The following is a 25,627-nucleotide window of genomic DNA, read 5'->3' as shown; positions in this document are numbered from 1 at the left end:
TGGAAGGCATCTTTACTAAACACCAAGAATCAGTGAAAATCATCAATTATTACGCGTTTGGAAGTCAACGCGTGGCTATATTAAGCAGGCGGTGTCGCTTAGGAGACTCACTGCTTGAAGGATTCGGATCCCTGCAGAGCTCCACCATACTAACAAAACCACCAGGGTCAACCAGAGTAGACCCAGTTAATGTGGAGTGGATGCGATTCAGCGAAAACACGGCAGGAAGTCGTCAGCCCGGGAAAACGACCCCTTTCAATGGAGTGAGGCATGTAGAGTCTCTGAACCTCGGTTGTTTTTCACTCGATTAATGACGAGGAACGCAATCTACTGTAGGGAGGGCGTCTCTACTACAATTGATCAAGTTTTCTGCTGGGAACATTCAGCCATTTGGAATGCCCCTACCCTACCAAAATGCTGGTCTGCGGTCGAATATATCGAGAGAGTGTATACCAATCTGTTATGGATGAATGCCAATATAAAGCGCTACATCCTAGTCTCTCTGCATGGTGTGTTATTACGAGTGGCATTGATCACAGCCTTGAGGTACATAATATCCAACCCCAGACTGAAACAGAAGCTATACGTATGAGGACTTGATGGTAGGTCGTTCTCAGTGGGCAAGTAATGTCAGTCACAGTCAACGATTGTCCGTGAGCGACAAGACAAGGCGGCCTCGATCGGGCTGGTCGGGGTCGCATAAGCTTATGCGGCTTGGCGACGCCCCACGTGTAGTAGTTCGAACATGGCGATGCCACTTCACTTCAGCCAGAACGTTGAACTGCAGCACCCATTTGTCCAATTTCTTCCTACCATTGAGACGTGCGAATAAGGATCAGATAGTCTGGAGCAGGGCGTACAGTTGCTCCTCTCTCCCTTTTATACGACATCTCTAGCGCTGCTTTACAGAAATCCTACGATGAGCACCATATCGTCAATGCCACATAGTCCGACTGATGCTTCCTCTCCACTTCAGTCTTACGCCCGCACTTGCTCTTCTTGTCGACAGCGAAAGGTAAAATGTGACCGCCAACGGCCTTGTATCAACTGCAGCCGCTCGGGCGTGGAATGTATATATCCCCCCGGACGCGGCAGGGCTCCTAAGCGGCCCCGCAATGCCGTGAACGCGCAGTTGTCGCACCGATTAACCAGGCTCGAGTCTATCATAAGGAGCTTCGAGTATCATCAGAACCAGGGAAGCTCAACCCATTCACCTGCAGCGCCAGTCGCCCTATCGTCCCGAGCAGGCAGCCGTGCGTCAGAGACTTCCCGTATCCAATCTGTCCCCCGCACGAGCAATTCAGACTCAGAAAATTCCATTGAGCAGCATCTAGGCCGCTTGCTGATAGATGATACACGGAGCTACTATGTCAGTAACGTCCTCTGGGCGAATCTGGGTGATGAGGTATGTCTGGGTCCCGACCGAGACTCTCACTGCATTCATTCGCTTTCATGCTGACGAGTAACGATGTAGATTGCAGAGCTGCGGGATCTACTACATGAGCCCTTGGTTGAAGAGGATTCTGCCTTTTTGGAGGAGCCCGTTCCGGAGCGACCTTTGCCTACGGGCTCAAATGCTGCAATATTAGGTTTTCGGGCTCTTGCTCATTCACTTCATCCCTACCATCCACCCTTGACTGAGTCGGTGACCCTCTTCGGGGTATTCCAAGAGAACGTCTCTCCGATGGTGCGTATCTTCCATATGCCCACGTTAGCTCGTAATTATTGGGATGCGGTTGCGTCTCTCGAATCGCTTGATAAGGATACCGAAGCCCTCTTATTCGCCATATATTACTCTGCAGTAATAAGCATGGAGCCCGAGCAATGCTTAAGAACTATTGGCGTCTCCAAGGCACATGCTTCAGAAACCTATCTTTTCGCCGTGGAACAGGCCTTGGCTCGTGCTGACCTGCTGAATACGCAAAGCGTCACGCTATTGCAAGCCGCCGTGCTTTTCCTTTTCGCGCTACGCAACGAAGATGACTCCCGGACCGTCTGGTCTCTCACAGCACTCATCTTTCACATCGCACAAGCCATGGGTCTCCACCGTGATGGCGTCGTGTTTGGGCTTAAGCCTATGGAGACAGAGCTACGCCGGCGGTTGTGGTGGCACATTTGTCTCCTAGATGCTCGCTCATCAGAGTACCACGGCTGCGAGCCGATTGTGCGGGACTCAGCCTTTGACACGAAGCTACCACTCAATGTTGAAGATGCTGACCTGACTGCCGACATGAGCGAGCTACCAACTGAGCGGACCGGTGTAACCGGCATGTATTTCTGTCTTATTAGGTGTGAGGTCATGCGGACCATGTGGAAGCTTAGCTGTGTGGCTCCCGGCTTGGGAAGTTCGAGACTTGGGACTGGCAGACCATCTCTGAAAGAACGTGAAGCTTTAGTGCAGAATCTGCACGATCGCCTTGAAGAGCGATATTTGCAGCACTGTGATATCTCGCAGCCTTTTGGCTTGGCTTCAACATTCGTAGCCCGTCTAATGGTTGCACGCGCGTGGCTCGTTGCACGATATCTTTTAGATGAGAAAGAACATGGTGACAATTTATCGGGCCCTGTGCGCGATCAACTCTTCATGTCATCTATTGAGGTTCTGGAGTTATCCAGCTTAGTCCTCACTAACAAGGCCATTGCTCACTGGAGTTGGCACTCAAAGACACACATCCAATGGCATGCAGTTGCCTTTGTGCTCTCTGAGATCTGCACCCGACCCCCTTCGGCAGACTGTGACCGCGCATGGCAGTACGTCAATACCGTTTACAACAATTGGAAGATGAAGGAAAGCGGGAGAAAGGGTACGCTATGGCGGCCTATTAGACGACTGATGGCCAAGGCACAGTACATACGAGAGATGCAGGAGCTAGACCCTGCCGGTAGAGGGAGACAGAGAGCGCCGCCAAATCGAGATAGTATGCAAGGGGTTCTAGGCCCCGAGATGTGCTGGGGTACGAACGCGGCATATGTGTCTACACCTGTCGACACAGCCTGTAATGTGGTAGGAGATCTGCCCAGCGGAATCTTGGCGGGGACTTTGGATCCCTTCGAAGAGCTTTTCCCCGGTGCTCCGCACGTTGAGAGCTCCGCACATGAACCGTGCGACAATATAGGGCCAATGCTCCCTCTTTATGATGACTCCCATATTCCTGAGTGGCTGGTTCCGGAGTGGATCAGGAATCCACCGGGCAATCGGGAATGAGGTGAAGCAGGGGACATGAGTTCCCTTTCTTCGGCATACTGCAGGTCTCACATCATAAGACCATCACGTACACGACTCCTAGAGGCCATCCCAGCGGAAATTGTACCACTATTTAGTCTTGATGATCAATTGCCATATTCGTAGGTACGAGCGTGCGAAAGGTTTGGCGGGCAGAAGTAAGGATAAAAGCGATTCGATGTTATTCTGGATGAGGGTGCACAAGGCAGGCTTCTTCATTATGGTCGCCATGAGTGCGACCGACCGGAGAAGCTCAGTTGGCCCTGGGGTCTAAGCTCGATGTCATTGGGATCACACGGACTATGACAGGGGTCAGCGGGGGTTCGGATAAGCCTATGCGGCCCCGAACAAAACTGCATGAGCCTTCCGTCTCGGCCATCGGTGCGCATAAGACCAATCTGTTCGAGTACCCCATCTGTGTGGACGCTTGATAAATGGACGGATTCCCCAAGTGAGACGTGGCAGTGCTGCTTTGCTTGCTATCGTTTTATAGACCGGGTGCTAACATCAATCATGTCTCTCGACCACCAAGAGCGTACCAAAAGCGAAGCTGTTTTGGCTCATCCCCTACTCTACGAGGCAACAACCCCTGATGTTCTGGTTGACTTCAATGGCCCAGATGATCCATACCGTTCTATCAACTGGCCTTTTCGGAAGAAGGCCATCACGACGATCCTATACGGAATGACTACCTGCTGGATCACCTTTGCGTCGGCAATCTATTCCGCGGGAATGCAGCCGATCGCGCATGAGTTCGGCGTCTCGAAGGAAGTATCCATATTGGGAATCAGCTTGCTGGTCTTTGGTCTTGGGCTGGGACCGTTGCTGTGGGCACCTTTGAGCGAGGTTTATGGCCGTAAAATGGTCACCATCTTAGTACGTTCCCTGTCATGCGACCGTTAGTTCAGACTCGTTAAATCACCATTTCAATCGAGCTGACTTGTGATGCAGCCGTATTTCATCGCCGGGATTTTCTCTTTCGGAACGGCAACGGCAAAGGATATCCAGACATTAATGATCACCCGATTCTTCTCTGGATTCTTCGGCAGCTCTAGCGTGGCAATAACTGGCGGTGCTATGGCGGATATCTGGAAGCCAGAACATCGCGGTGTGGCCATCGTCGTCTATTCGGTCACTCTCGTTGGTGGTCCTTGTCTTGGTCCCATCATTGGCGGGGCCTTTGTGTCTAATAGTAGTCTGGGTTGGCGCTGGACGGAATACCTGACGGGGATCTTGATGGTAGTGCAATCCGTGTTGGACTTCTTGGTTCTAGATGAGAGCTATGCGCCCGCACTGTTGGTCCAAAAAGCACACCGACTGCGGCTGGAAGGCAAGAATTGGGCCCTGCACGCGAAGGTGAGCAAGCGCGGATGCTCAGAGACCTGCGGCTTCTTCCGAGTTTGTTTCATGCTAACTAAACAATAGCACGAAGAATGGGACGTGTCTATCTCCGAGATGTCGCAGAAATATCTAATTCGCCCTTTCCAGATATTGAACACCCCAATCGGGCTGTTCATGTCGATCTATGGGTCTTTCGTTTACGGTCGGTAGTCAATTTGGCAGGGGTTCTGAATGCGGTTACTCACTATTTCAATAGCCATCCTATATGTAAACCTCGAAAGCTTTCCGATTGAATTCCAGGAGAAGCGTGGCTGGGGGCATGTCACAGGAGGCCTTCCCTTCGTCGCCCTCCTCGTCGGAATTTTTGTCGCGGCTCTGGCCAACGTCTATAACAACCGATATTACTTTCGGAAGCTTCGCGAGAATAACGGCAAACCCGTCCCCGAAGCACGACTGCCTCCGATGATGGTTGGAGGGGTTGCTTTCACTGGGGGCTTATTCCTTTTTGCTTGTCAGTCCATAACTCCCCAACAACATCTCCTGAACCCCCACTGACTAGAAGCAGGGACCTCATCGCCTCACATCAACTACTGGCCATCTCTCGTTGGCATCGCTTTCACGGGTTTTGGGTTTACTACTATCTTTCAAAGTTCAATCAATTATTTGGTCGACACGTTTTTGCGCTTCAGCGCAAGTGCTGTTGCTGCCACCACTCTTCTACGATCCATCCTGGCGGGTGCATTCCCTCTCTTTGTGCAGCCGATGTTCCAGGGCATCGGAGTGAACTGGGGCATCACGGTATTCGGGTGCGTTGCGGCGGTCTTGATCCCCGTTCCGTTTCTCTTCTTTGCGTTCGGCAAGAGAATTCGCGCGAAAAGTCAATGGAGTACTAGCAATTCCGCATGATGTTGTGTCAGGACGCAGGGAGGAATGTATGTATTTGATATATCTAGATCTCAAAATCATGGCTGGTTGGCTGGTTAGTGTCAGAGATGGTGGTCTCCGACCACGTCGAGGTGGCAGAGGATCAGGTGATGCCTGGCTACAGTGAATGTCTCGATATGAGATGTTGTTAATAGTCATTAGGATAATATATAGAATGCGATGATGGCCGTCTCATATCCTAAAAGGGGAACGGGAACAACCTTCACTAAATGCATGCATATATGATGAGATAGTCAAACTACAGATACCCTATTCAGACCTTTCTTGATTATATGTCCAGATCGTGGAGAGTAGTGTGCATGCACTGATGAATATCTAGAGGATGGCATGGCCTCTGGTTGGACATGAAAAGACCTGGGTGGAGAAGGAATGTTGTCATAACCCATCGCTAACCGAGCGGCTTCATCCGGATTTGCGGAACCGCTCCTCGGCAAGAGAGTGTGGCGGGTGGCTCTTGGGAACCGGGCGTACCATGTGTACGCGGGAGTATCTTCGAAAACTGAATGCATACTTAATACGAAGATATAAATAGTCAAGGCGACTTATAAAGTATATCCCAATTCAACAATCGAGTGTCGTTTCAATGCTCTGTCAGTCCAGTATGTATGTGGGTGGTTGATGTCGGAGCAAGTTGACTCGCGATACCTTCCGTAACCGGATAAAGGGTAGGAGATCAGAACAGTTCGTTATGTCACCGAAGAGGCGATGACGTTCAGGAAAGAAACAGAGCGAAACCCCAGAGCCAATCCAGTCCCTAACTTGACTTACTTCGTTTAGTGTCCCTCGGCTTGCCGATCGGATCCAACCTTAGCCACAACTCCTCTCTCTCTCTCTTTCTCTCAATCAATCACCGTCCATGAAACCCCCTTCCTTCATGCCGCACCATTATTCGGTCCCCTGTTGGTCCCACCGGATGGAACAACAACAACTTACCCCCCGGGGAATTTTGGATCCACTGGGGCTAGACTACTGTTAGTCAGTCAGTCAGTCGGCAGTGGTCGCATCATTGCCGGTTCTTCTGAGCCCAGGTACGTCATTGGGAAAGGTCCGGTTTCTCGTCGCCACAAGTTCTGCTCTTTTCTTTTTCCTTTTTACTTTTCATAGTCTTCCCCGAAGCTATTTCACCAGGGGCATATCCTCCTATTCTTAGTCTGGGCTTTCGCCATCTGTACATCATCATTATTATCGTTATTATTATTATCCTCACTTATAGTTTTATCGGTCTTTCAATCCGTCCAGTCAAAAACACGTACCTGCTTAAAAATGTCATCTAACGGTAACACAACGAGAAAGATTGTCTGCTTCTCAGGTATGTAAGAGAAATGATTCTGCGTCTTGCTTGTTCGCTTGCTCTTCTTGTGCCGTGGATCAGTATCTCCACTTGGACCATGCCGCTAATCAGCGACCTATCGGACAGACTTCGATGGAACGATATTCATGCAAGATACGGGCCATGTCCTTTTTGATAACCTGGGGTGTGGTGCCAAGCGCCGCCAAATGCTCGACGAGCAGATCAAGTCCGGCGAGCGCTCATTCCGTGAAGTCTCCGAAGAAATGTGGGGATCGCTACGGATCCCCTTCGAGGACGGCTTCGATGTGATGCAGGAGGAATTGGATATTGATCCTGGGTTTCAGGAATTCCACAAGTTTTGTATCGAGAAGGGAATCGATTTCAATGTTATCAGTGCTGGTTTGAAGCCGGTCTTGCAGAAAGTGCTGGACACTTTCCTAGGAGAGCAAGAGGTATGTTGATTTTCTTCTTGTACAGGAGTTGAGGGTCTGGAGGGTCTGGTTGGTCAGTTGCTGATTGTTTGCCACAGGCATCGCGCATTCAGATTGTCGCCAATGATGCAGATATCAAGTCCGACGGCTCGGAGTGGAAGCCGATCTGGAGGCATGAAACAGAGCTTGGCCACGACAAGGCCCTGTCTATCAAAGAGGGTCGTGCGCAAGCAGCAGAAGATGCCTTGGAAGGAGAGATCCCTCTTATCATCTTCATTGGTGACGGAGTGTCCGACCTCCCGGCTGCTCGTGAAGCGGATGTCCTCTTCGCGCGCAAGGGACTGAGGCTGGAGGAATATTGCATTGAGAATAAGATCCCCTACATTGGCTTCGACTCCTTTTCCGATGTCAAGCGGGAAGTAGAAGCAATCATGAAGGAGGACCAGGAGAAGACCAAGGGCGTGGGCAAGCCTGCCCGGTTTAACCCCCGGGCCAATATGTGGCGGCGGATTTCCAGCAAGCAGGCTGTAAGTTCACGGTTAATTGTTGCAGATGCATGACCCATGGAAGCTGACAGTATGACGATAGGTTCCGAAATTTGTCGCTGCCACACCATCCAGGGAAGAGAAGATGTTCCTCTGGCCAGAGAGTTTCTCCGAATACCGACCCAAGAATGCGGATGATATCCGAGTTTGAGAGCCGATTTCAGTTAATGTGTGGATGACTCATTTTCAGGCGTTTGGTGGAGTGAGCTGGGTTCATAGATCCTAGATGTGTTCAAATGAATGTTAATTTCAAACCTATTCTGTTGGGGTTTTGTTGTATATCGGATGTGGCTGAAAATTGGAATGGCGTTAGGCTGGCTATATACTACGAAAGCTTGCATTTGGGTGATTGGTGTTATCCAGTGGAATAGGACAAAGACCGTAACTTGTCAAACAAGAGAATGACTATTGAGATCCCGAAAAGGAAATCGATTCGAGATTCACATGTTTCATCCAACCGTAGTCCCATCGGCAAGCCATGTGGCAACCCAGGGCTAAGCAACTGCCAAGAGCCAACAAGCTCCGGAGTATACCCCTGGCACTAAGCATTGCTGCCATAAGTGACAGGGTTGATATGGGGCTGGTTACCGATACGAACTGTCCTTGTGCACAGCCCTCACACGTAGATAATTGTCAGCGCCAATAGTCAGATTTATGTTCACCTAGCACAGTCAGGCGTCCTGAAATGTATTATCTTACCCATATGATTTCTTCAACGTGAAGGCCTGACCCCGCAACAAATGTAATGGCTGATGCCTGGTGTGGCTGCAGCACAGCCTCGTAATCTGACACTTCCGTCGCGCTGGATGCCTAATCGGGGCAAGCGTTGCGGGATCTGGCCAAAGCATCCAGCCTAAGGGTGAGGTAGAGAATACTATAAGACTTCTTTGTCTTGATGGGCGTCATCTCACCTCTTCTTCACTTATCCATCACTTCTCACACCTCCACAGCCTCGGCCTCGGGACATTGTTCCTCGACACCATCAGCAATAACGCTTCGCCAGAAGTCATGGATCTCAGAGTCACCCTCGTCAAGGGCATCGCATCCGGCATCGGTCTAGCTTCGGAGAGCATATCAGCCTATAAAGCCAGCAGAGAAGAGAAAAAGGCGCAAGCAGCAGACTCGGACAATGCGGTCAGAGAAGCAACTACGGAGGACACCGAAGTCGAACATCTTATCAATGAACAGCACGAGGAGGAATGGGTTCTTGACGAGGCACAAGATGAACTAGCTGGGAATGAGCATCGCGCTTATTCAGAGCCTGCCAGTGGTGATATCGAGGGTTTAGCAGTTTCGTTCCTCCAAAATTATCCCGCTCCACCTCCGTATACAACACCCTCGCCGGGCTCGCCCAGACTATCTTGTCCTGTGGTGCTGCCTCAGCGACGGCCAAAGTCTCGCAAGAGAGGCTTTATTCGAGCCTATGCTCCCGTCCTGGAGGACTTTGGTATCGACAAGTCCATGTTTCTTGAGTTTTTGGAGACATCGAACCGAGCGTGTCAGGCGACTCCGTGGTTGCAGGCTATCAATCTGGCATCTATTGGGACTATGTTCATACCTGAGGCTATTTCGATAGCTGTTTCTATTCTGATACAGTTGGCGACTGATGTGGCGATGGCTGTTGATGGTAGGAGAAGGTAGGGCTTGCGTGGTATGGTGTGGTGTTGCTTGTGTGATGCTGATGCAGAGTACGCAGGACCAACAAGTTCTTTGACAAGATCAATGACGAGTTCTTCCGGCCTCGTGGTCTGTTCTGTTTGGTTATGACATGGAAGCCGGGGTCCGACTCACCTTATGCTACCTTCGATATGAACTCCACGATCTCGGCGGCCATCGAGCATGGTGGAGCAGGACTAATGAACAAGGTCCGACATAAACTCAAGTCATCGGATGCTAAGACGCACGGCACATTGCCCTTCTCGGAGTGTGCACCTCTTATATTTCCCGACCTTGACGAGCTAGCAGAACACCGGGGAGACAACCAGTCGAAACTCAAGGGTGCGAAAAGAAGAAAGGAGTTCGTCTCGGATTACTGGGACCGAAGGTCACAAGCCAAGTTCGTATGTTATCGAGACCACACTAATGGTGGAGGATTGGTACTGACCAGGATATTGTAGATGATGAAGAATCCAGATAGCGCTTTGAGCCAGGGTCACAAGCCAACATTCACCTCCCGTTATGCCGACCCTAGCCACCCTGCGAGCAGCGGCTCCTTGGTCGGTCTACTCACGGGTGGATATATGACTGGTGAGAGGTTGGTGCAACTTCGAAGCGGCATAAGTGGAACCGATGGTAGAAGAGGTCTCAGCAGGCAGTCGATTGAAACGCCACCATTGTCCCTTGGTGGACTGGCGGCTGGTATTCGTGCAGCCAGGTTTGGTCGATCGCCGGCAGAAGATCCGCAAGGGCGAAGTGTGATGCAAGGCGAAGAGGGCTATCCACAGCCAGTTACTGAAGCTTCGACTGGTGGCCAAAGCGTTCCCGGTCGTGGGCGGGGAATCAGAGACCTTCGCCAGGCAGGATCTATAGTAAGTCCCGTTGGAGGAATCAAAAAACTTCTGAAGGAGGTACGTATGAACCCTTTTCCGGCAGCTTGCAGATGCTAAGATAATAATGACAGAATATTATATATCTCATGATTGTCAATATGCCTTCGGAGGAAGATATGGAAGCAGCTCGGCGGATTCTCCAGTCATGATCACTGTTTTGAATCTATGTTGATCGGTCGCTTTATCTTTAGTGGGCCTTGTATTTTGCTTGCTTTCTTGATCTGTTCTTGTAGTTTTAGCGAGACTAAAATATTAGCAAGGGCGTGCAGGGTAAGTTAAAATGTTTATGGAACGAGTACCTGTATGGTTTCTGTTGCCAGCAGGCAGTCAAGGGATGATATTCGAATGGTTCCTGGAATGCCCGGCTTTTGGCTCATGGCACAGAATGGCGGGGTAGATCATTAGCGATTGATGAAAGCGATGGAAGTGATCGAAAACATGATAGTTGGGTGATTGGCTTCTGTGCAGCGAAGCATAGCGTCTGATACTCTGTCACCCACGCCTTCAGAATAGCCCATCCAACGGCAAAATTTACCAATGCCCATAAACTATAACGGAAGGTTATCATCCGAGTTCCCGTCTAGGCCCGCATATTTTTAAAGTTTATCTGGGTGGAATTAATAGGACATGGACCATTATGATAAAACACAGGATAAGCTGAAGAGGTGTCAAATCGCCCAGTCTCTCTAATATTGATACTACATGGGCTAGAGTGGCAAAAAAGTGAATTGGCAGGTAATTTGCCTGTGCCGTGTTTGCGGCAGATGAACAAGATGGATAGTAAAGATGCAAAAAGGAACCTCCCCGACTGGGAGTCGAACCCAGGTCTCCCGCGCTTGTTCCCGAAAGGGATTGACAAGCGGAAATCATGACCGTTAGACCATCGAGGACTTCTTATTTGTTGTTGCTTTATTTTGCTTTATGTTCTTGGCAGATATCTAAAAGACTGAATTGCCACCCCAACGAGGCAGCGTAGCACTACCTATCTATAGAGTATTTTGTCGCTTGCTAGTCCATATGCAGTGTCTATAATATCTATAGTATATTTAGATCCCGAAGACATGGTCTATTCCTCCCTTTGGTCACTGGAGGCTTTTGTTAGGAAGTAATACTAGAACCTGCTATTATGGTTGCCGGATATATATTGCCGCAACCCTAGCCGCGCAACAATAGTTGTCACAATTCAGTAAACTCAATGTACTGTTATCATTATCATACCAGAAATGCACCAGTCTACAGTATGGTATATCTGTTAATTCTGAAATGCATTGGCACAGGGAAATTGCATTGATATGCCAAGCTACCCTTGGATAAGTTGGGGCACCAAGCAAAGAAGGAACAGGGCCAATTGAAGAGACACCAAGCTTCCTTGAGAATACCTGTTGCTATCCCATACTCCGCTCTCCCGCTTGACTCTCCTAGTGAGGTAGAGGGCCAGAACAGAACATGGCACTCTCTTTGGTGGTTTGCCCGGCGCCGTGCCGGGAGGTGTGGAAGCGACAAAGAGAACTGTTCTACAATATATGATTATCGAAATAGCTCTGCTGTACCAAACGTCTAGTGGCACTAACACCACTTTCCAGCAGGATTAGTAGCGAAAAGCACTGCTGTATTCACCGATCTGGAAACAGCCGTATGCCCATAGCTATATGACCAAATTCGGGAAAGTTCGTCGGGCCGCCACGTCCATGGTTGGATTATCGAACATAAGAAATTGAAAAGCCAACATAGAGTCATTATTCACTCACATTGAGCTCAGAACTGCTAGTAACACCGGGGGTAATATTTGTCACTGAATACCCTGTCACATGATTGTGGCCTTGCTTCTGATCCTCTTTTCTTTGCCTCCCCCCACCCTCTCTTTTGCCTTCAGGTACAGTTATCCGCAACTACCAAGGTCAACTAATCGGCTATTTACTTTCCTTGACCTGGAATCAAACCTCTTTTCCAGACTATTATTTACGATGACGGAGAGTCTGGCTCGGAAGAAACTGAGGTCGCTATACCTTGGAGTGATCGGGGAAGAGCATAGTACACCCTTCGTCTCTAATTCCTCTGGCTCAGAAGGGGACGTCCTGCCGCTGTTTCTGCAAGAGCATGATATATCTATTTCTTCTTGGGAGGTTGAGTCAAGCTCTGAAGATCTGTCATCGGTACCGTTCGTCCCGCAGCCTCGGTCGTTTTTACAAGCCCACCCCACAATTTCTCGTCTTCCCTTCCCCAACTACATCCCACTGTCCGATAGAGACGAGGCTCGGGAAAATGGATGGTTGGTGACCGACGAAGAGAACTGTTCTCAAGAAGCTGCTTTCTTCTTCACCCAATGGGCTACTGCCAACCGAGTCTTCCATCGTCCGTACTCATCACTGATGGATTTCTGCGGAGTACACAAAATGACGTGAGTACCATACATTTCAATTAAAATTACTGGTTCAATCAATAAAGTATGCTGATCTTTAGGCCACCGAGTCCTTTCATGAGTTTCGCCACACAAATCGGATGGTGTCCACCTACAGGACGCTGCTGGGGCATCCGCCTTTTCCTTGAACCACAGAGTCGCAATAGTGCACCACTTCCCCATGTTGCCGCGGTGGCTTACCAGCCAATGAATGCCAGAGATGGCTCAATATTGGGTGGTGAGCTCGTTGCCATTCTTTCAATTATGCATAGCCGTGTCAAGGAGCCCAAAGTGGAGAGTGAGGAGGTGATGGAAGGTCTATCTGATATGAATGAGCAAGAGCTTGAAGATCTTTCCAAGAAAAGCCCAGCCTTCCCAGATGAACAGAAGTTTCCAGTCCTACTCGTGTCCTTTGTGGGCCCACAGCATGCACGACTACTTTGTGCCTCATTGAACACAAACCTTCTGGTCATTCATCTGTCCAAGCTTTATAGCTTCGAGAGAGAGCAGGACGCTCCACTCGATTTATTTATGTCCTGGCTGTTTGCGCGTCCTGTGGCGGGAGCCTGACCGATTTTGTTCAAAGCACTTGCCATTTGTATCTAATTACTTATTACCGAACTTGATACCCTGTGCTAGGTTGCTCTGATCATTGTGCAGTAGTAGCTGGCCATATATGATCGTGACTTTGAGGCAACATCGTCCGGCTAATATCTGAGTCAGTACTCATACAGGAATACTTGTGCGGCTTGGTGAGCATACTTCTTGCGGTAGTAAATGACTCTTCTCCCAGAATTGCATCTACTCTTATTCAGAATGGCTAGTTATCTGTGGGAGAGATAGAGAAGGAAAAACAAAAAAATAGAAAGAAAGGAAAACAAAGGAGAGAAAGATCGAGAGATTATTTGCAGTAATCTTCACTGGTGTGGTTGGACTCTCCCTTAAAATGACTATGTTACAATAGTAAAAGCGCCATAATGATCTGGGCATAGTTCCTCATGTCGGTTGGCCGACATATGTCCCAGGGGCCGAACCGGCGCATGGTCGCAAACCCAGCTCTAGAGAGACAGCCCGGGCCCCCCTCCATGTACCTCAACCATCCATCATCGTAACCAAAGACACAAATATAGAGCTCGGTACCATCTTTCGACAAAAGTACTCGTGAATCAGCAGCCCCTGCTACCGCGGGAAAATTCTTAATCCATGCGACTATCTCTGCCACTTCTTGCATGTCCACTTTCGGAGAGTGATTGTCTCTCCATGATCTTTTGCATTCGACGAGTGCCAAAATCCGACCGGTGGTGGCATCTTCCAGCTGTCCGTCTGTGTAGGCCACGAATTTTCTCTCAGGCTGCGGTGTGCCGAAGTCCGCCACGAGTTTCTTCCTCTCCGTTGTCCATAGGCGTTGAGCAGGCTGCGGACACAAGTCTGAAAGGGCGTGCAAGAACGATAAAAAGGCAGTATTGACGGTCGACTCAGTTGCGCCGCGATTGATACCGTTGATAGTCAGGTTGCGAATGACCTGCTGTTGTTGGACTGCTGGGACCCTAAAGAGGCGGTCCGTTCCACCCCAAACCCACCCCGTCGCCTGCGCCTGTCTATTGGTGAAATTCGCGATGTATTCGTTGAACGCCAAACAATTTAGCCGCTGATTGGCTGGAATCATAAGATGTGGTTTTCCAAACGTCTGGACGTTCAGCTGGTTTGGCTGTACAATGGGAGGGAGGAGGGTGCGAAACAAGAGGTATTGGCGGTGGCTGACATGCGATGCGGAATATAACTTCACGTTCATCCGTAGAGTTTGATTCTCCACCTTGTTTCTCCTTGCTTGGTCTCTCCAGCCATTCTGATCCTCTGGTAATATTATGGCAGTCATGATGACGGTATGAGGATTTATATCTAGGAATGAGTCTCAAGATAGATGGAATGTGGGATGTAGCTCTGGCGAGGCAGAGATGATTGGGGGTGCGAGGCTCAGTGAATACTCGCAATGGTACAGCCCTTCTTGTGTTGTGAGAAAGAGAAGATTCTGTCTGTTTGAATTCACTTGCTAGCTCTTCGCGCTTCTCGTGTTTCTTTTTCTTTTCTGTCTTATCTCCCTCCTTTCCTCCTCTTTCTTCCTCTCACTACAGCCTGCTTCCATCTTAAAAGGCACTGCCAACAGGATCTGTTCAGGTTTTACTTTCTTTACGTTGACAAACTCGTTTTTATAGCTCCTCTCTTCCCCCAAACGGCCTTTTCGCTATGTCTGTATACCAGAATAGCAAGCTGCCTGATAGCCTGGTCATTGCAGCAGCCGAGGTGAGAATTCCTATGGAACAGACTCTTGTTACTTGAGCGAGGCTCACTTAGAACATGGGATGATAGAATGGCTTCCTATACCGCATGTTGACTCGCCCTCCTTGAGACTGTTCGCCCCGGTAAGTCCCTGTTCCCCCTCCCCCTCCCTCTCCCTCTTCCTACTGTCAACCTCCCCAGCACTTCGGTTCCTTCGTATCGTCGGAACCGTCGTGATGGTGGTGCCCGAGTGTTGCGAATACGTCTGGTGGCTCTAGCACCCGCCCTCTGACCGTGGCCGTCGAGACGAACAATGATTCCTTGGCTGGAAACCGGAACGGGGAAGCCGAAAACCGCTAGACCACCGGTAAAGACGTGCGCGCTCTCGAGGCGCAGACCTGGCGAGCTCGCCAGGAGGAGGAACGACAGCAGCAAGCGAGAAGTCGAGAGGCTTCTCGAGGACCAGTTGCCGGCGGAAACTTGGCCTTGTCGAATCGACAAGGTTTTAGTGGATGCAGGTGCCTGGTCGATCTCGATCAGGCTCCGGCGACCAAGGTCACCTTGCTGAAATCCCTAGCAAAACCTTGGCCTGCGTCGAATCCGAACAGGTTTCAAGAGGATGTGGTACCTGGTTGATCTCGATCAGGATACCAGTGGGTGCGGGTGCCTGTGTCGATTCCGATCAGGTGTCCAGCTAGAAAATCTCCCCTGCTTAAAATCCTTAGCAGGGACTGAGGCCTGTGTCGAATCCGATCAGGCCTCAACATCCTGGCGGGCTCCTGGTCGATCCCGATCAGATGCCTTGCTAGAAAATCCCCCCTGCTTAAAAACCTTAGCAGGAACTGAGGCCTGTGTCGACTCGATCAGGTCTCAAGTGGACACCAGTGCCTGGTTGATTCCGATCAGATGCCCTGCTAGAAAGACTCCCCTGCTTAGAATCCCTAGCAGGAACTGAGGCCTGTGTCGACTCGATCAGGTCTCATGTGGATGGCGGGTGCCTGGTCGATTTCGGCCAGGCCTCCAGCGATGAGCTCGCACCTCACCGTGGTGCTGGAGTCTAGTAGCCAGGGTGTATTGCCTATGGTGAAGCTAAGACGAGCTCTTTCTCCCAATTGATCTGTCACCCTCATCATCTGTGTAAAAGGCATAATGTTGCGAAAAGAAATTAGCCAGAGGACTGAACCATGGTCTTGTATGATACTTCATATTAAGCATGTAATAGATTGCCGCATATCAAGGTGTATCTGCATATCTGTGGAATAGAACATGTAGAATCTTCCTCTCCGGACAGGTCCTCACCTAGCTATTTAATTTACCGAGATTTTCATCAGAAGCTTTTCTAAAACTGAAACGACTGAAACTGGCACACATAAAGGGAACTCAGCGCCGACCTTCGGGTGATACGGGTAAACTAAGTAAGCCTGGAAAGTGAGAAATCGGCGTGACCGTCGACTTTTTCCACTTTTGGAGTATTGTACTATTGATGGGTACGGCTATCTAGATAAGGGGACTGACTGAATCTAGTGAGATGTGCCGCGAAGTAAACTAAGCGGCTGTGCCTGCAGTGAGGCGTGATGGAACACTGCATCCGATTTTCAAGACCGATATGAACCGTAATGACAATGGTCTAAGTTTTTTAACATCTCGCATAGTACGGTAGTACGGTAGGCGACTAAGTCGAAGGATAATGGCTCGAGATCAAATTGAAAGTAATAGAGTAACAGGGGAAAACTCTAACAGTTGGCTATGACGAAGGTGGCAGCGACTTCCCGGAAAGAGATTAAGCCGGGTAGAACCAAGGGACGGCTGTGGCTGGATCAGGAACCCAAATCTATTCCAGTATCGGAGGATACTCAGGGGTCCCGCCGGGGTTTTCCCTTGATCGGAGAACATCAACCACATCAAAATGCGGAGTAACGATGAGGGGGAAGTGCACGGCCGACGTCAGAGTTTCGCTTGGGTGGATCTGCAATGTTTAGGCGGCCGACTAGACCGACAGTCCAGCACCTGCCCTGGGAGTTCAAGACAGTGGTTTGACCATCTTTTGAGAAGACTGAAATTCCCGTGAATTCCATCAAGATTATTCATGTATCACTAGCGACTCAGCACTGGGTAAGCTGCATCCACGGATTTTCTCAGCTATCTGAATGTATCAGAGACAAAGATCTTCGTGGATGGAGGCCATCAACCGAGCTTTAATGCGCCAAACCTACTGTATGACTGAATAATGGATGGATCGGCATGTCGTACGATCGGGTAAGGGTCCTAAAAATGGAGGGCCGGGGAATTCTGGGGTTAGCCGTCGGGATTATTTCGGTACGACAAACTCACTGTTCACTTTGATCTCGGCGTGGTTGCGGCTAAAAAGATGACCTTGAAGGTGGAGCGAACAACTGGAGGTGCTCGGAGGGACGCGGAGAAGAGAGGATCCAAGACATCGGGGCAGGGCAAGTCCATGCCGCGTGCAGTCACGCTTTTCCTCCCTCTGCTCTCTTCTCCTCCACATTCCACATTCCACCTCCACACTCCTCCACTCTTCCTCTGGCATCTTCCTCTTCCTCGATTTCTTGGCTTCTCGGTTGATTGTCTTCGACCTCGTTGTGATGACCCCACCTCATTTTCTGCTGCCATGGATTGTCTGGTGCCCCGGTTAATTTCACGAAAGTCCGGTCATAAAAGGCGTTCTATCCTCCCTTTGCAACAATGACACCAGGCTCAGCTTCCTCCAGACAGCCGGCAACATGGTGGCCTTTTCAGCTCTTTCGGGCGTCAGCGCCGTTTCTTTACTACTCTCCCTCGTTCAAAATGCACACGGAATCTCCTTGAAGGTCTCCACCCAGGGTGGCAACTCATCCAGCCCCATCCTATATGGCTTCATGTTTGAGGTAGGCCGCAGACTAAGCAGTAAAAGACAATTGGTTCCTCTGACGGTGATTAGGATATCAATCACTCAGGAGATGGAGGAATTTATGGGCAAATGCTGCAGAACCCTGGCCTTCAGGGAACGGCGCCTAATCTGACTGCCTGGGCGGCTGTCGGTGACGCTACCATCGCCATTGATGGCGACAGTCCATTGACCTCTGCCATCCCCAGCACCATCAAGCTTAATATTGCGGACGATGCTACCGGTGCGGTGGGTCTCACCAATGAGGGATATTGGGGCATCCCAGTCGATGGCAGCGAATTCCACAGTTCCTTCTGGATAAAGGGAGATTACTCCGGCGACATCACCGTCCGACTGGTTGGAAACTACACCGGCACGGAGTACGGCTCTACCACTATCACCCATACGTCCACAGCAGACAACTTCACCCAAGCCTCAGTCAAGTTCCCCACCACCAAGGCTCCAGATGGCAACGTTTTGTACGAGCTCACAGTTGATGGAAGCGTGGCTGCTGGCTCGTCTTTGAACTTCGGCTACTTGACGCTTTTTGGCGAAACCTATAAGTCAAGGTTTGCTTCCCTATACTCCGAAGAGTGAATTAGGGGCTAATTGTGTAGGGAAAATGGTCTGAAGCCCCAGCTTGCCAATGTGTTGGATGATATGAAAGGATCCTTCCTGAGATTTCCCGGCGGTAACAACCTGTAAGTCTCAGCTCGCCCGGTAAGTGTATAGAAGCTCATCAGAGGCAGTGAGGGAAACAGCGCAGAAAACCGCTGGAAGTGGAACGAGACAATCGGCGATCTTTGGGATCGTCCCGGACGTGAAGGTATGTCTCATTATTAGGATTGAAGCATTCATCCCTGACGGTATATAGGCACTTGGACTTACTATAACACCGACGGACTGGGTAAGTAAAGGGCTATATACAAGTATCTAGATACTGTACTAACGCGTGTAGGCCTTCACGAATACTTTTACTGGTGTGAGGATTTGGGGCTCGTACCGGTGCTCGGTGTCTGGGATGGGTTCGCTCTGGAGTCGGGTGGCAACACCCCCCTCACGGGCGACGCACTGACCCCTTATATCGACGATGTCTTGAACGAGCTCGAGGTATGTTGAGCGGCATATCAAATTGATAGCTGAAGCTAACCCAATGGCAGTACATTTTGGGTGATACGAGCACGACCTATGGAGCGTGGCGCGCGGCAAACGGACAGGAGGAGCCGTGGAACCTTACCATGGTCGAGATTGGCAATGAGGACATGCTGGGAGGCGGATGCGAGTCCTACGCGGAACGTTTCACTGCCTTCTATGATGCGATTCATGCTGCTTATCCGGACCTTATCCTGATTGCCAGCACCAGCGAGGCGGATTGCTTGCCCGAGTCAATGCCCGAGGGTAGCTGGGTCGACTACCATGACTACAGCACGCCTGATGGACTGGTGGGCCAGTTCAACTACTTCGACAATTTAAACCGCTCGGTACCATACTTCATCGGCGAGTACTCGCGCTGGGAGATTGACTGGCCTAACATGAAGGGATCGGTCGCCGAAGCCGTCTTCATGATCGGGTTCGAGAGGAACAGCGACGTGGTGAAGATGGCGGCGTATGCGCCTTTGCTCCAGCTAGTGAACTCGACTCAGTGGACGGTAAGTCACGACTGAGCAACGGGATTTCAGGTCTGAATGAGCTAACGAGTGGTAGCCCGACCTGATCGGATACACGCAGTCACCCGGTGACATTTTCCTGTCGACCAGCTACTACGTGCAGGAGATGTTCTCGCGCAACCGCGGTGATACAATTAAGGAGGTGACGTCGGACAGCGACTTCGGACCGTTGTACTGGGTTGCGTCGAGCGCCGGGGACTCGTACTACGTGAAGCTGGCCAACTATGGCTCCGAGACGCAAGACCTCACGGTGAGCATCCCAGGAACGAGCACAGGCAAGTTGACGGTGCTGGCGGACAGTGATCCGGATGCGTATAACTCGGACACCCAGACGCTGGTCACGCCGAGTGAATCGACGGTGCAGGCGAGCAATGGCACTTTTACCTTTAGTTTGCCGGCATGGGCGGTGGCTGTCCTGGCGGCGAACTAGCGTTGATTGGTGCGAATTCGTATGGGCGGCAAGTCGAATATTATCTGCAGGTGTGGTGTCATGTATTGCAGTATTTCTGATTCACGATAGAGAGATAGATCCATGCTATATACCTGCTTGTATATACAAGGCATTATCCAATGATAGGCAACGCCACCACACGTGGCTATGCACATACTAGCCAGGAGGAAGTAGAGTGACTGACTGCTATGTAGCGGTCGGTCGGGGATAGCAGTTGAATGACCCCAATCAACAGAACCGCCTGACTCTCCAACGTGTACCTCTGGGTTATTTTATATTTCCTGTTAAAGCCCCCAGAAACACAACCGAAGAATCAATGGATGCGATGAAAACAAGGCACAGGTAAGCGAAGGAGGGAAAAACAAGCGGATTGGTTGGTTGTGGCCCGATGCAAACGGGCGGCCTCTCCACTCGAACTGGAAAGAAGCGAAGGCCGTGCGCCGAGACGGGTTCGGGCGCCTTCCGTCTGCAGCTCCCCTCACTGTTCTTTTCTACCGCAGCTGATCCCCTTCAGTTCTCATTCTGCAATTATTATCGAAACGATGGGCTTCTGACAAGTACTGACTACCACCATCTCATGCAGAGACATTTGTCCTCATTGCATGATGGTTCTGATGGTGTCAGAATGGAGAGACACTACTGCATTCTACTTACACTATAGAAATACCCCCACCCGGCCTGCCATTCGCTGCGGCGGCCCACTCCGCGCGATAAGGAAATCTGAAGTTTTTTTGCTTTAGTTGCTTTTTAGTGTCGCCCTCGCGGTCTGGCCTCGTCGGCCTGCTTTAAATCTCCTCTCGTCCCTGCGACCTGTTTCTGCTTTCTTTTCCCTTTTTCTTCTTTGCGCCCTTCGGTCCTGGCAGTGAACGACTTCGGAGCTTTGCGTTCACATTTGCTGGCGAAAAGCTCCATTTGATACCCTTCATCGCATTTCCGTTTCTGTTTCTGTTTCCAGTTCCCGTGCGCTCGTCGCATTCTGCGGCTTCCCCGCCATGTCTGCCGATAATGAAAAGTCCGCGGCCGTTGCCGACGTGCAGCCCCAACCCGAGTATTCCACGGAAAAGACAGAGCAGGTGCATACTGTGACCGAAACGTCGGAGCAGACCAGTCAACCGCATGATCAGGAGGCCCAGCAGGAGCAGCAGCCGACCCAGGGTCGCGCGGCCAGGCTATTTGCCTACATGAAGACCCGCGATTTCTGGTTGGTCTTGATTCTAGGGTGAGTACATCTCCTTCCTCTTCTTCCTACGGAGAAAATTACTGTCAGATACTAATCTAAAATAGTCAAATCATCGCGCTGGCCGACATCAGCTCCTCCACCTTCTCGACCCTCCTCTCCAACGCGGGCAACAGTATCCCCGCCTTCCAGACCCTTTGGATCTACATCCTGCTCAATCTTGTCTACACCAGCATTACCCTCTACAAGTACGGCTTCAAGAAATGGTTTCAAATGCTTTACCGTGACTGCTGGCGGTACTTCATTCTTGCCTTCCTGGACGTCGAAGGCAACTACTTCATGGTGCTCGCCTACCGCTATACCTCGCTGCTCAGCGCTGAGCTTTTCAGCTTCTGGACCATCATCTGTGTCGCCATCATCTCCTTCATCTTCCTGCGCGTCCGCTACCACATCACCCAGTACCTTGGCATCTTCCTCGCCTGCGGTGGCCTGGGCATGCTCATTGCCTCCGACTACCTGCGCGGTGCCAACTACCCCGCCGAAGATCAAGTGAAGGGTGACCTGTTTGCCCTCCTAGCCTGCACCATCTACGCCTTCAGCAACCTATTTGAAGAGTTCATGGTTTCCAAGCGGCCCATGTATGAGGTCGTCGGCCAGATGGGTTTCTGGGGTATGTTCATCAATGGCGTGCAGTGCGCCATCTTCGACCGAAGCTCCTTCCACGGCGCCACCTGGGACAAGAAAGTCGGCGGGTACATTGCGGGCTACACCATAGTGCTGTTTATCTTCTACACGTTGGCGCCCATCATGCTGCGGGTGTCATCGGCCATGTTTTTCAACATCTCCTTGCTGACGATGAACTTCTGGGGCTTGATCATCGGTATCCAGGTGTTCCATTACTCCGTGCAATTCCTGTATCCCATTGCCTTCGTGCTGATCGTCATTGGCCTGTTTGTGTACTTCATCATGGAGGGCGAGATGGGTGAGGCGAAGAAGCCGTGGCTAGGAAAGGATCAGGAGCGCGGAGTGGATGGTGTGGGAACGGGTCGTCGCGCGCAGCAAACGGGACATGCAATTGTCTAGATGTGGGTGTATGAGATTAATGTGCACGGGAACAAAAGTTTATCTGGTTTTTAATCTACTTCAACTTAATATATAGTACTAGTGCTAGAGTCTGCTGTGCAGGACGGAATGTAATGGAACGAATATGAGTGATGTTGTTTATTGATGTTTTTTATTGATGTTTCTCCCAACTTTTTCCGATCAAACAACTATTGCTATACGGTAATTTCACTGGAGTTGACCACTTGATATGACTGTATTTGGATGTTATTTTCCGTGGGTACATTGAATAATTGTAACCCAACGATACCCACCCGTAGCGCAACGACCATCACCCACCCGAACTGGAATATCCTTGAACGTAGATGAAGGCTCTCAGCTCCCTTAATATTTCCTAAGATCCACTCATCTTTCATCAAATGGGGCTGTGGTTTAGTGGTATAATATTCCCTTAGCATGGGAGAGGTCCGGGGTTCGATTCCCCGCAGCTCCATTTTTTGGTTTTTTTTTGCCTTCTTCCTAGTCGTTTATCAACCCGAGATCAACTATCTACCGTAGTCTGTATCCTTGTTGATTTCACAAATCACTGTAAGTCGGGATCCGTACGTACTCATTGGCGACATACCTCCGAATAGATCTTCACTCTTACTTACTCTTTCACCACATGGCCTATTCACCTCCCTGACCTCTGATGTAGCAATCACCGGATACAGTAGATGCTAGTTAATCAAGATGAGAAGAGTGACTTGGATAGTCGCTTGAATCAAATCCTCGTTGGGAACATTGAGGATTCAAATAAATAGGCTGCTTCAACTTTCTCTCTATTGGCCTCGTCTATATAAGGCCGCTTCTTTCTCTTTTTCCTTCTCTTCCTTTTACTTCCTCCCTTAAATAAATCCTTCTCGTATATATAGTAGAGAGAGTGGAAACGGCTACTACAGTTCCCAAATATATATATCTTCAAACATAAAATATTTATCCACTCTTATGCTCACGGAAAATCCATTATAATATTACTCCCCGAAATATCTTATATCTATCCACACAAGGCTAAATGGCATGAAAGCCTCTATAATAAACCAAGGCCACCTCAGCCCTACTCGCGACCCAATCTGAAGCCTTCTTCTAACGCAGGCTCGGTCTTCCTTCTATCCACGCAGCCAGCCAACCAACCATCCCAAACAGCGCTTCGACTACGTCGCTTCATCAACGACATTGTAGTCCCCCCCCTCGCGATGGCAAAGCAGGTATGGCGCTAGAAAAAACCCGCACCTGAAGGTTCGAACCTTCATCCTCTGCACGTGGCCGCCGAGAGCAAGAATACCATACATACCTCAGCAGGCAGCCGGGACGAGAATGGGAAGGCTAGGGAATAGCTCAGCTATCGGAAGATGCAGTCATTGCTTCAGAGAAGAAAGGATCAAATGCAAACTACTGCTTTGAATGAAGATTCGATAGTTCGGTTTATCTTCCTGCTGCCGGAGCCAATGGCACAGCGGTTTAGTTATGTCGCGTCATTAGCGACGCCGCATGGTGGTTGTGCCAGGTATGGTGCTAATACGCCCGTACTTGGAGGCTCGAACCTTCGTTCTGTGCACGTGGTTGCTGGAAGGTATATCATTATCTCGGTAGGAAATGGAGTGGGGATATTAGGGGATAGCTCATCCAGCGGAAGATACGTTCGATGCTTCAGCTGAAGATGGTCAGATCGATGCCGAGATGGACACGGTTGAGCCATCTGGCGAGAGTCGACCTGAGAAAAGTTCAAGCGTTGGAGATGAATATCGAACCTTCGTCCGCTCCAACACTAATGCAGATGTTACCATGAGTACCGCCCGGCTGAACGAGGTGGTGGAAGCTGCGCCTGGTACTGATGATGAAAAGCTTCTCTTCCGTCGCCAATTTCTTCGCAAGCATATTTTCACTAAGGAGTGTGATACCAATATGATCTCATACCCTATGCACGTGGCCGCTGAAAGCAACATTATCTCAGTAAGCAACCGGACTGAGGATGCTGAGGGGCAGTTCAACCACCGCAAGAGGCGCACGATGCTTCGGTTGAAGATGACCATCTCGATATCGAGATGGCTACGGTTGAGCCATCCGGCGAGAATTAACAGGAGGACGCCGGTCCTGAGAATGATGCGTAAGTCTTCATACACATTATCATATTCTTCTTAGTTTGAAAGGCTTCGCTAACTGTCATTCGCAGGCTGGATGACATGGGACTTGTCGAGGTAGACGCCATCGCGCACTCCCGCTCCCTCTATCTTCTTGAACATCCGCAAAGTCTATTTTGTCTGGTGGTCAGACACCCAGGAACACCGTTGCTTTCACCGATCTGCAGCAAGTCCCATCACCTGCCACCCCACTTGAGGGCAATGATGCAACGAGCGACATCTGGGCGGTGGTGCCCGAAGCACACCAGTGCAGCGTCAGAATCACCGGATGATGATGATGTTGATGTCACCTAGTAAAAGGAGATGTTGATGAAATTAGGATACCATGTGGGTCCGTTGAAGACTGGCGAAACCCTGCAGAATGTTTCCGCTTCTGAAACCGGTATGTTTTGCTCATAGTATGTATGACAAACTACCACTCTTCGCAGGTTGGATGATGAGTTGCATTTTTGCAAGATCGGAGGTAAGTCTTCTCGACAACCTGACTGACTGACATTAGCTAATGCCTAAGACTCCATAGCAAAAGGGACACTCACATCTGCCTCATCTCTCTAAAAATCCCAGCAGAAGAAACTTGAGCCTATGTTGCATAGGCTTCAAGTGGATGCGGGTACCTGTGTCGCATTCAACAGATTGACAGGTCCCCAGCGATAAAGCTCACACCTCATCGCGGTGCTGGAATCTAGTAGCCCTGTGGCGAAGCTAATATTAGCTTTTTGTGTCTTTTCTTCTGTGGATGTGGAGGATGCCAGTAGACTGTGAGTTTGAACTGGTGGAGAGGTTCTGAGGAGATTAGTACTATATGCAGTTAGTATCATGCTTTGACGCATTTATTATAACATAGTACAACAGTACGTTTGCACTTTAGCGTATTGAATTTTACCGAATTATTGTCATAGAACAACCTAGGGGAGTTGCTCACACAAGGCCAAAAAGACCATCATTACCCGCAGCTACCTGCGGACCCCTAGAATCCCGCTTATATAGACATGTATACACTGGACCAGGTGGTATTTTACCACTTAGGCCACCCCTCGGGGTAGTAACCTCATGCGTTCCCGATTCGGAACGGTATGGATTTAAGAGTTGTTTGAATGAGCCGCGGGGTATTATAAATCAATGGCAAGTAGTACTATTAACAACCAAGTAAATCTCTATAAACAGGTGAATCAAGTCATAAGTAGCTATATAACAAAATATTGCGAG

The 25,627-nt window shown here is 49.9% G+C and overlaps 11 protein-coding genes and 2 non-coding genes across 13 annotated transcripts; 9 read left to right on the top strand and 4 right to left on the bottom strand.

Annotated features, from left to right (window-relative positions):
- Positions 1 to 791: 791 nt before the first annotated feature.
- On the top strand, positions 792 to 3,272 carry BDQ94DRAFT_184595 (transcription factor domain-containing protein). The gene is made up of 2 exons (XM_026774679.1): positions 792 to 1,405; positions 1,475 to 3,272. The coding sequence occupies exons 1-2, from the start codon at positions 920 to 922 to the stop codon at positions 3,203 to 3,205; spliced, it is 2,217 nt and encodes a 738-aa protein (XP_026620474.1). The 5' UTR covers positions 792 to 919; the 3' UTR covers positions 3,206 to 3,272.
- Positions 3,273 to 3,736: 464 nt separating this feature from the next.
- BDQ94DRAFT_184592 (MFS transporter) lies at positions 3,737 to 5,470 on the top strand (the record flags this gene model as incomplete). Its single annotated transcript, XM_026774678.1, has 5 exons — positions 3,737 to 4,099; positions 4,175 to 4,579; positions 4,649 to 4,766; positions 4,821 to 5,075; positions 5,130 to 5,470. The coding sequence occupies 5 exons, from the start codon at positions 3,737 to 3,739 to the stop codon at positions 5,468 to 5,470; spliced, it is 1,482 nt and encodes a 493-aa protein (XP_026620473.1).
- Positions 5,471 to 6,621: 1,151 nt separating this feature from the next.
- Positions 6,622 to 8,031, top strand: BDQ94DRAFT_153883 (putative 2,3-diketo-5-methylthio-1-phosphopentane phosphatase). Its single transcript, XM_026768201.1, has 4 exons — positions 6,622 to 6,818; positions 6,927 to 7,252; positions 7,330 to 7,758; positions 7,820 to 8,031. The coding sequence occupies exons 1-4, from the start codon at positions 6,773 to 6,775 to the stop codon at positions 7,925 to 7,927; spliced, it is 909 nt and encodes a 302-aa protein (XP_026620472.1). The 5' UTR covers positions 6,622 to 6,772; the 3' UTR covers positions 7,928 to 8,031.
- A 677-nt stretch (positions 8,032 to 8,708) lies between these two features.
- On the top strand, positions 8,709 to 10,777 carry BDQ94DRAFT_184590 (uncharacterized protein). Its single transcript, XM_026774677.1, has 4 exons — positions 8,709 to 9,413; positions 9,473 to 9,836; positions 9,894 to 10,343; positions 10,397 to 10,777. Exons 1-4 carry the CDS (start codon positions 8,785 to 8,787, stop codon positions 10,472 to 10,474), a joined length of 1,521 nt encoding a protein of 506 aa, XP_026620471.1. The 5' UTR covers positions 8,709 to 8,784; the 3' UTR covers positions 10,475 to 10,777.
- Positions 10,778 to 11,125: 348 nt separating this feature from the next.
- Positions 11,126 to 11,215, bottom strand: BDQ94DRAFT_t255. Its single transcript has one exon. It is a non-coding gene; the product is annotated as a tRNA-Asp (tRNA).
- Positions 11,216 to 12,289: 1,074 nt separating this feature from the next.
- Positions 12,290 to 13,293, top strand: BDQ94DRAFT_175610 (uncharacterized protein; the record flags this gene model as incomplete). The annotated part of the gene is made up of 2 exons (XM_026772532.1): positions 12,290 to 12,723; positions 12,786 to 13,293. The coding sequence occupies 2 exons, from the start codon at positions 12,290 to 12,292 to the stop codon at positions 13,291 to 13,293; spliced, it is 942 nt and encodes a 313-aa protein (XP_026620470.1).
- Positions 13,294 to 13,678: 385 nt separating this feature from the next.
- BDQ94DRAFT_175609 (uncharacterized protein) lies at positions 13,679 to 14,599 on the bottom strand (the record flags this gene model as incomplete). Its single annotated transcript, XM_026772531.1, has 1 exon — positions 13,679 to 14,599. One exon carries the CDS (start codon positions 14,597 to 14,599, stop codon positions 13,679 to 13,681), a length of 921 nt encoding a protein of 306 aa, XP_026620469.1.
- On the bottom strand, positions 14,491 to 16,148 carry BDQ94DRAFT_184582 (uncharacterized protein; the record flags this gene model as incomplete). Its single annotated transcript, XM_026774676.1, has 4 exons — positions 14,491 to 15,099; positions 15,187 to 15,573; positions 15,629 to 15,667; positions 15,969 to 16,148. The coding sequence occupies 4 exons, from the start codon at positions 16,146 to 16,148 to the stop codon at positions 14,911 to 14,913; spliced, it is 795 nt and encodes a 264-aa protein (XP_026620468.1). The 3' UTR covers positions 14,491 to 14,910.
- A 595-nt stretch (positions 16,149 to 16,743) lies between these two features.
- BDQ94DRAFT_153879 (uncharacterized protein) lies at positions 16,744 to 17,427 on the bottom strand. Its single transcript, XM_026768200.1, has 2 exons — positions 17,183 to 17,427; positions 16,744 to 17,072 (listed from the first exon to the last, which is right to left on the bottom strand). Exons 1-2 carry the CDS (start codon positions 17,183 to 17,185, stop codon positions 16,902 to 16,904), a joined length of 174 nt encoding a protein of 57 aa, XP_026620467.1. The 5' UTR covers positions 17,186 to 17,427; the 3' UTR covers positions 16,744 to 16,901.
- Positions 17,428 to 17,520: 93 nt separating this feature from the next.
- Positions 17,521 to 20,111, top strand: BDQ94DRAFT_184580 (Arabinosidase A). Its single transcript, XM_026774675.1, has 8 exons — positions 17,521 to 17,885; positions 17,939 to 18,453; positions 18,502 to 18,585; positions 18,634 to 18,710; positions 18,759 to 18,791; positions 18,843 to 18,994; positions 19,045 to 19,533; positions 19,589 to 20,111. The coding sequence occupies exons 1-8, from the start codon at positions 17,742 to 17,744 to the stop codon at positions 19,979 to 19,981; spliced, it is 1,887 nt and encodes a 628-aa protein (XP_026620466.1). The 5' UTR covers positions 17,521 to 17,741; the 3' UTR covers positions 19,982 to 20,111.
- Positions 20,112 to 20,807: 696 nt separating this feature from the next.
- Positions 20,808 to 22,483, top strand: BDQ94DRAFT_113144 (uncharacterized protein). Its single transcript, XM_026763603.1, has 2 exons — positions 20,808 to 21,221; positions 21,287 to 22,483. The coding sequence occupies exons 1-2, from the start codon at positions 20,995 to 20,997 to the stop codon at positions 22,260 to 22,262; spliced, it is 1,203 nt and encodes a 400-aa protein (XP_026620465.1). The 5' UTR covers positions 20,808 to 20,994; the 3' UTR covers positions 22,263 to 22,483.
- A 179-nt stretch (positions 22,484 to 22,662) lies between these two features.
- Positions 22,663 to 22,734, top strand: BDQ94DRAFT_t258. The gene has a single exon. It is a non-coding gene; the product is annotated as a tRNA-Ala (tRNA).
- A 1,037-nt stretch (positions 22,735 to 23,771) lies between these two features.
- Positions 23,772 to 25,127, top strand: BDQ94DRAFT_163586 (uncharacterized protein; the record flags this gene model as incomplete). Its single annotated transcript, XM_026769774.1, has 7 exons — positions 23,772 to 23,853; positions 23,902 to 24,334; positions 24,454 to 24,478; positions 24,532 to 24,668; positions 24,850 to 24,884; positions 25,015 to 25,039; positions 25,070 to 25,127. The coding sequence occupies 7 exons, from the start codon at positions 23,772 to 23,774 to the stop codon at positions 25,125 to 25,127; spliced, it is 795 nt and encodes a 264-aa protein (XP_026620464.1).
- Between the last annotated feature and the right edge of the window lie 500 nt (positions 25,128 to 25,627).

Source organism: Aspergillus welwitschiae (genome assembly GCF_003344945.1).
Source record: "Aspergillus welwitschiae strain CBS 139.54b unplaced genomic scaffold BDQ94scaffold_59, whole genome shotgun sequence".
NCBI classification, from domain to species: Eukaryota; Fungi; Ascomycota; class Eurotiomycetes; order Eurotiales; family Aspergillaceae; genus Aspergillus; species Aspergillus welwitschiae.
Note: the sequence above shows the minus strand (reverse complement) of the source record. Positions and strands in the feature narration are given on the sequence as shown.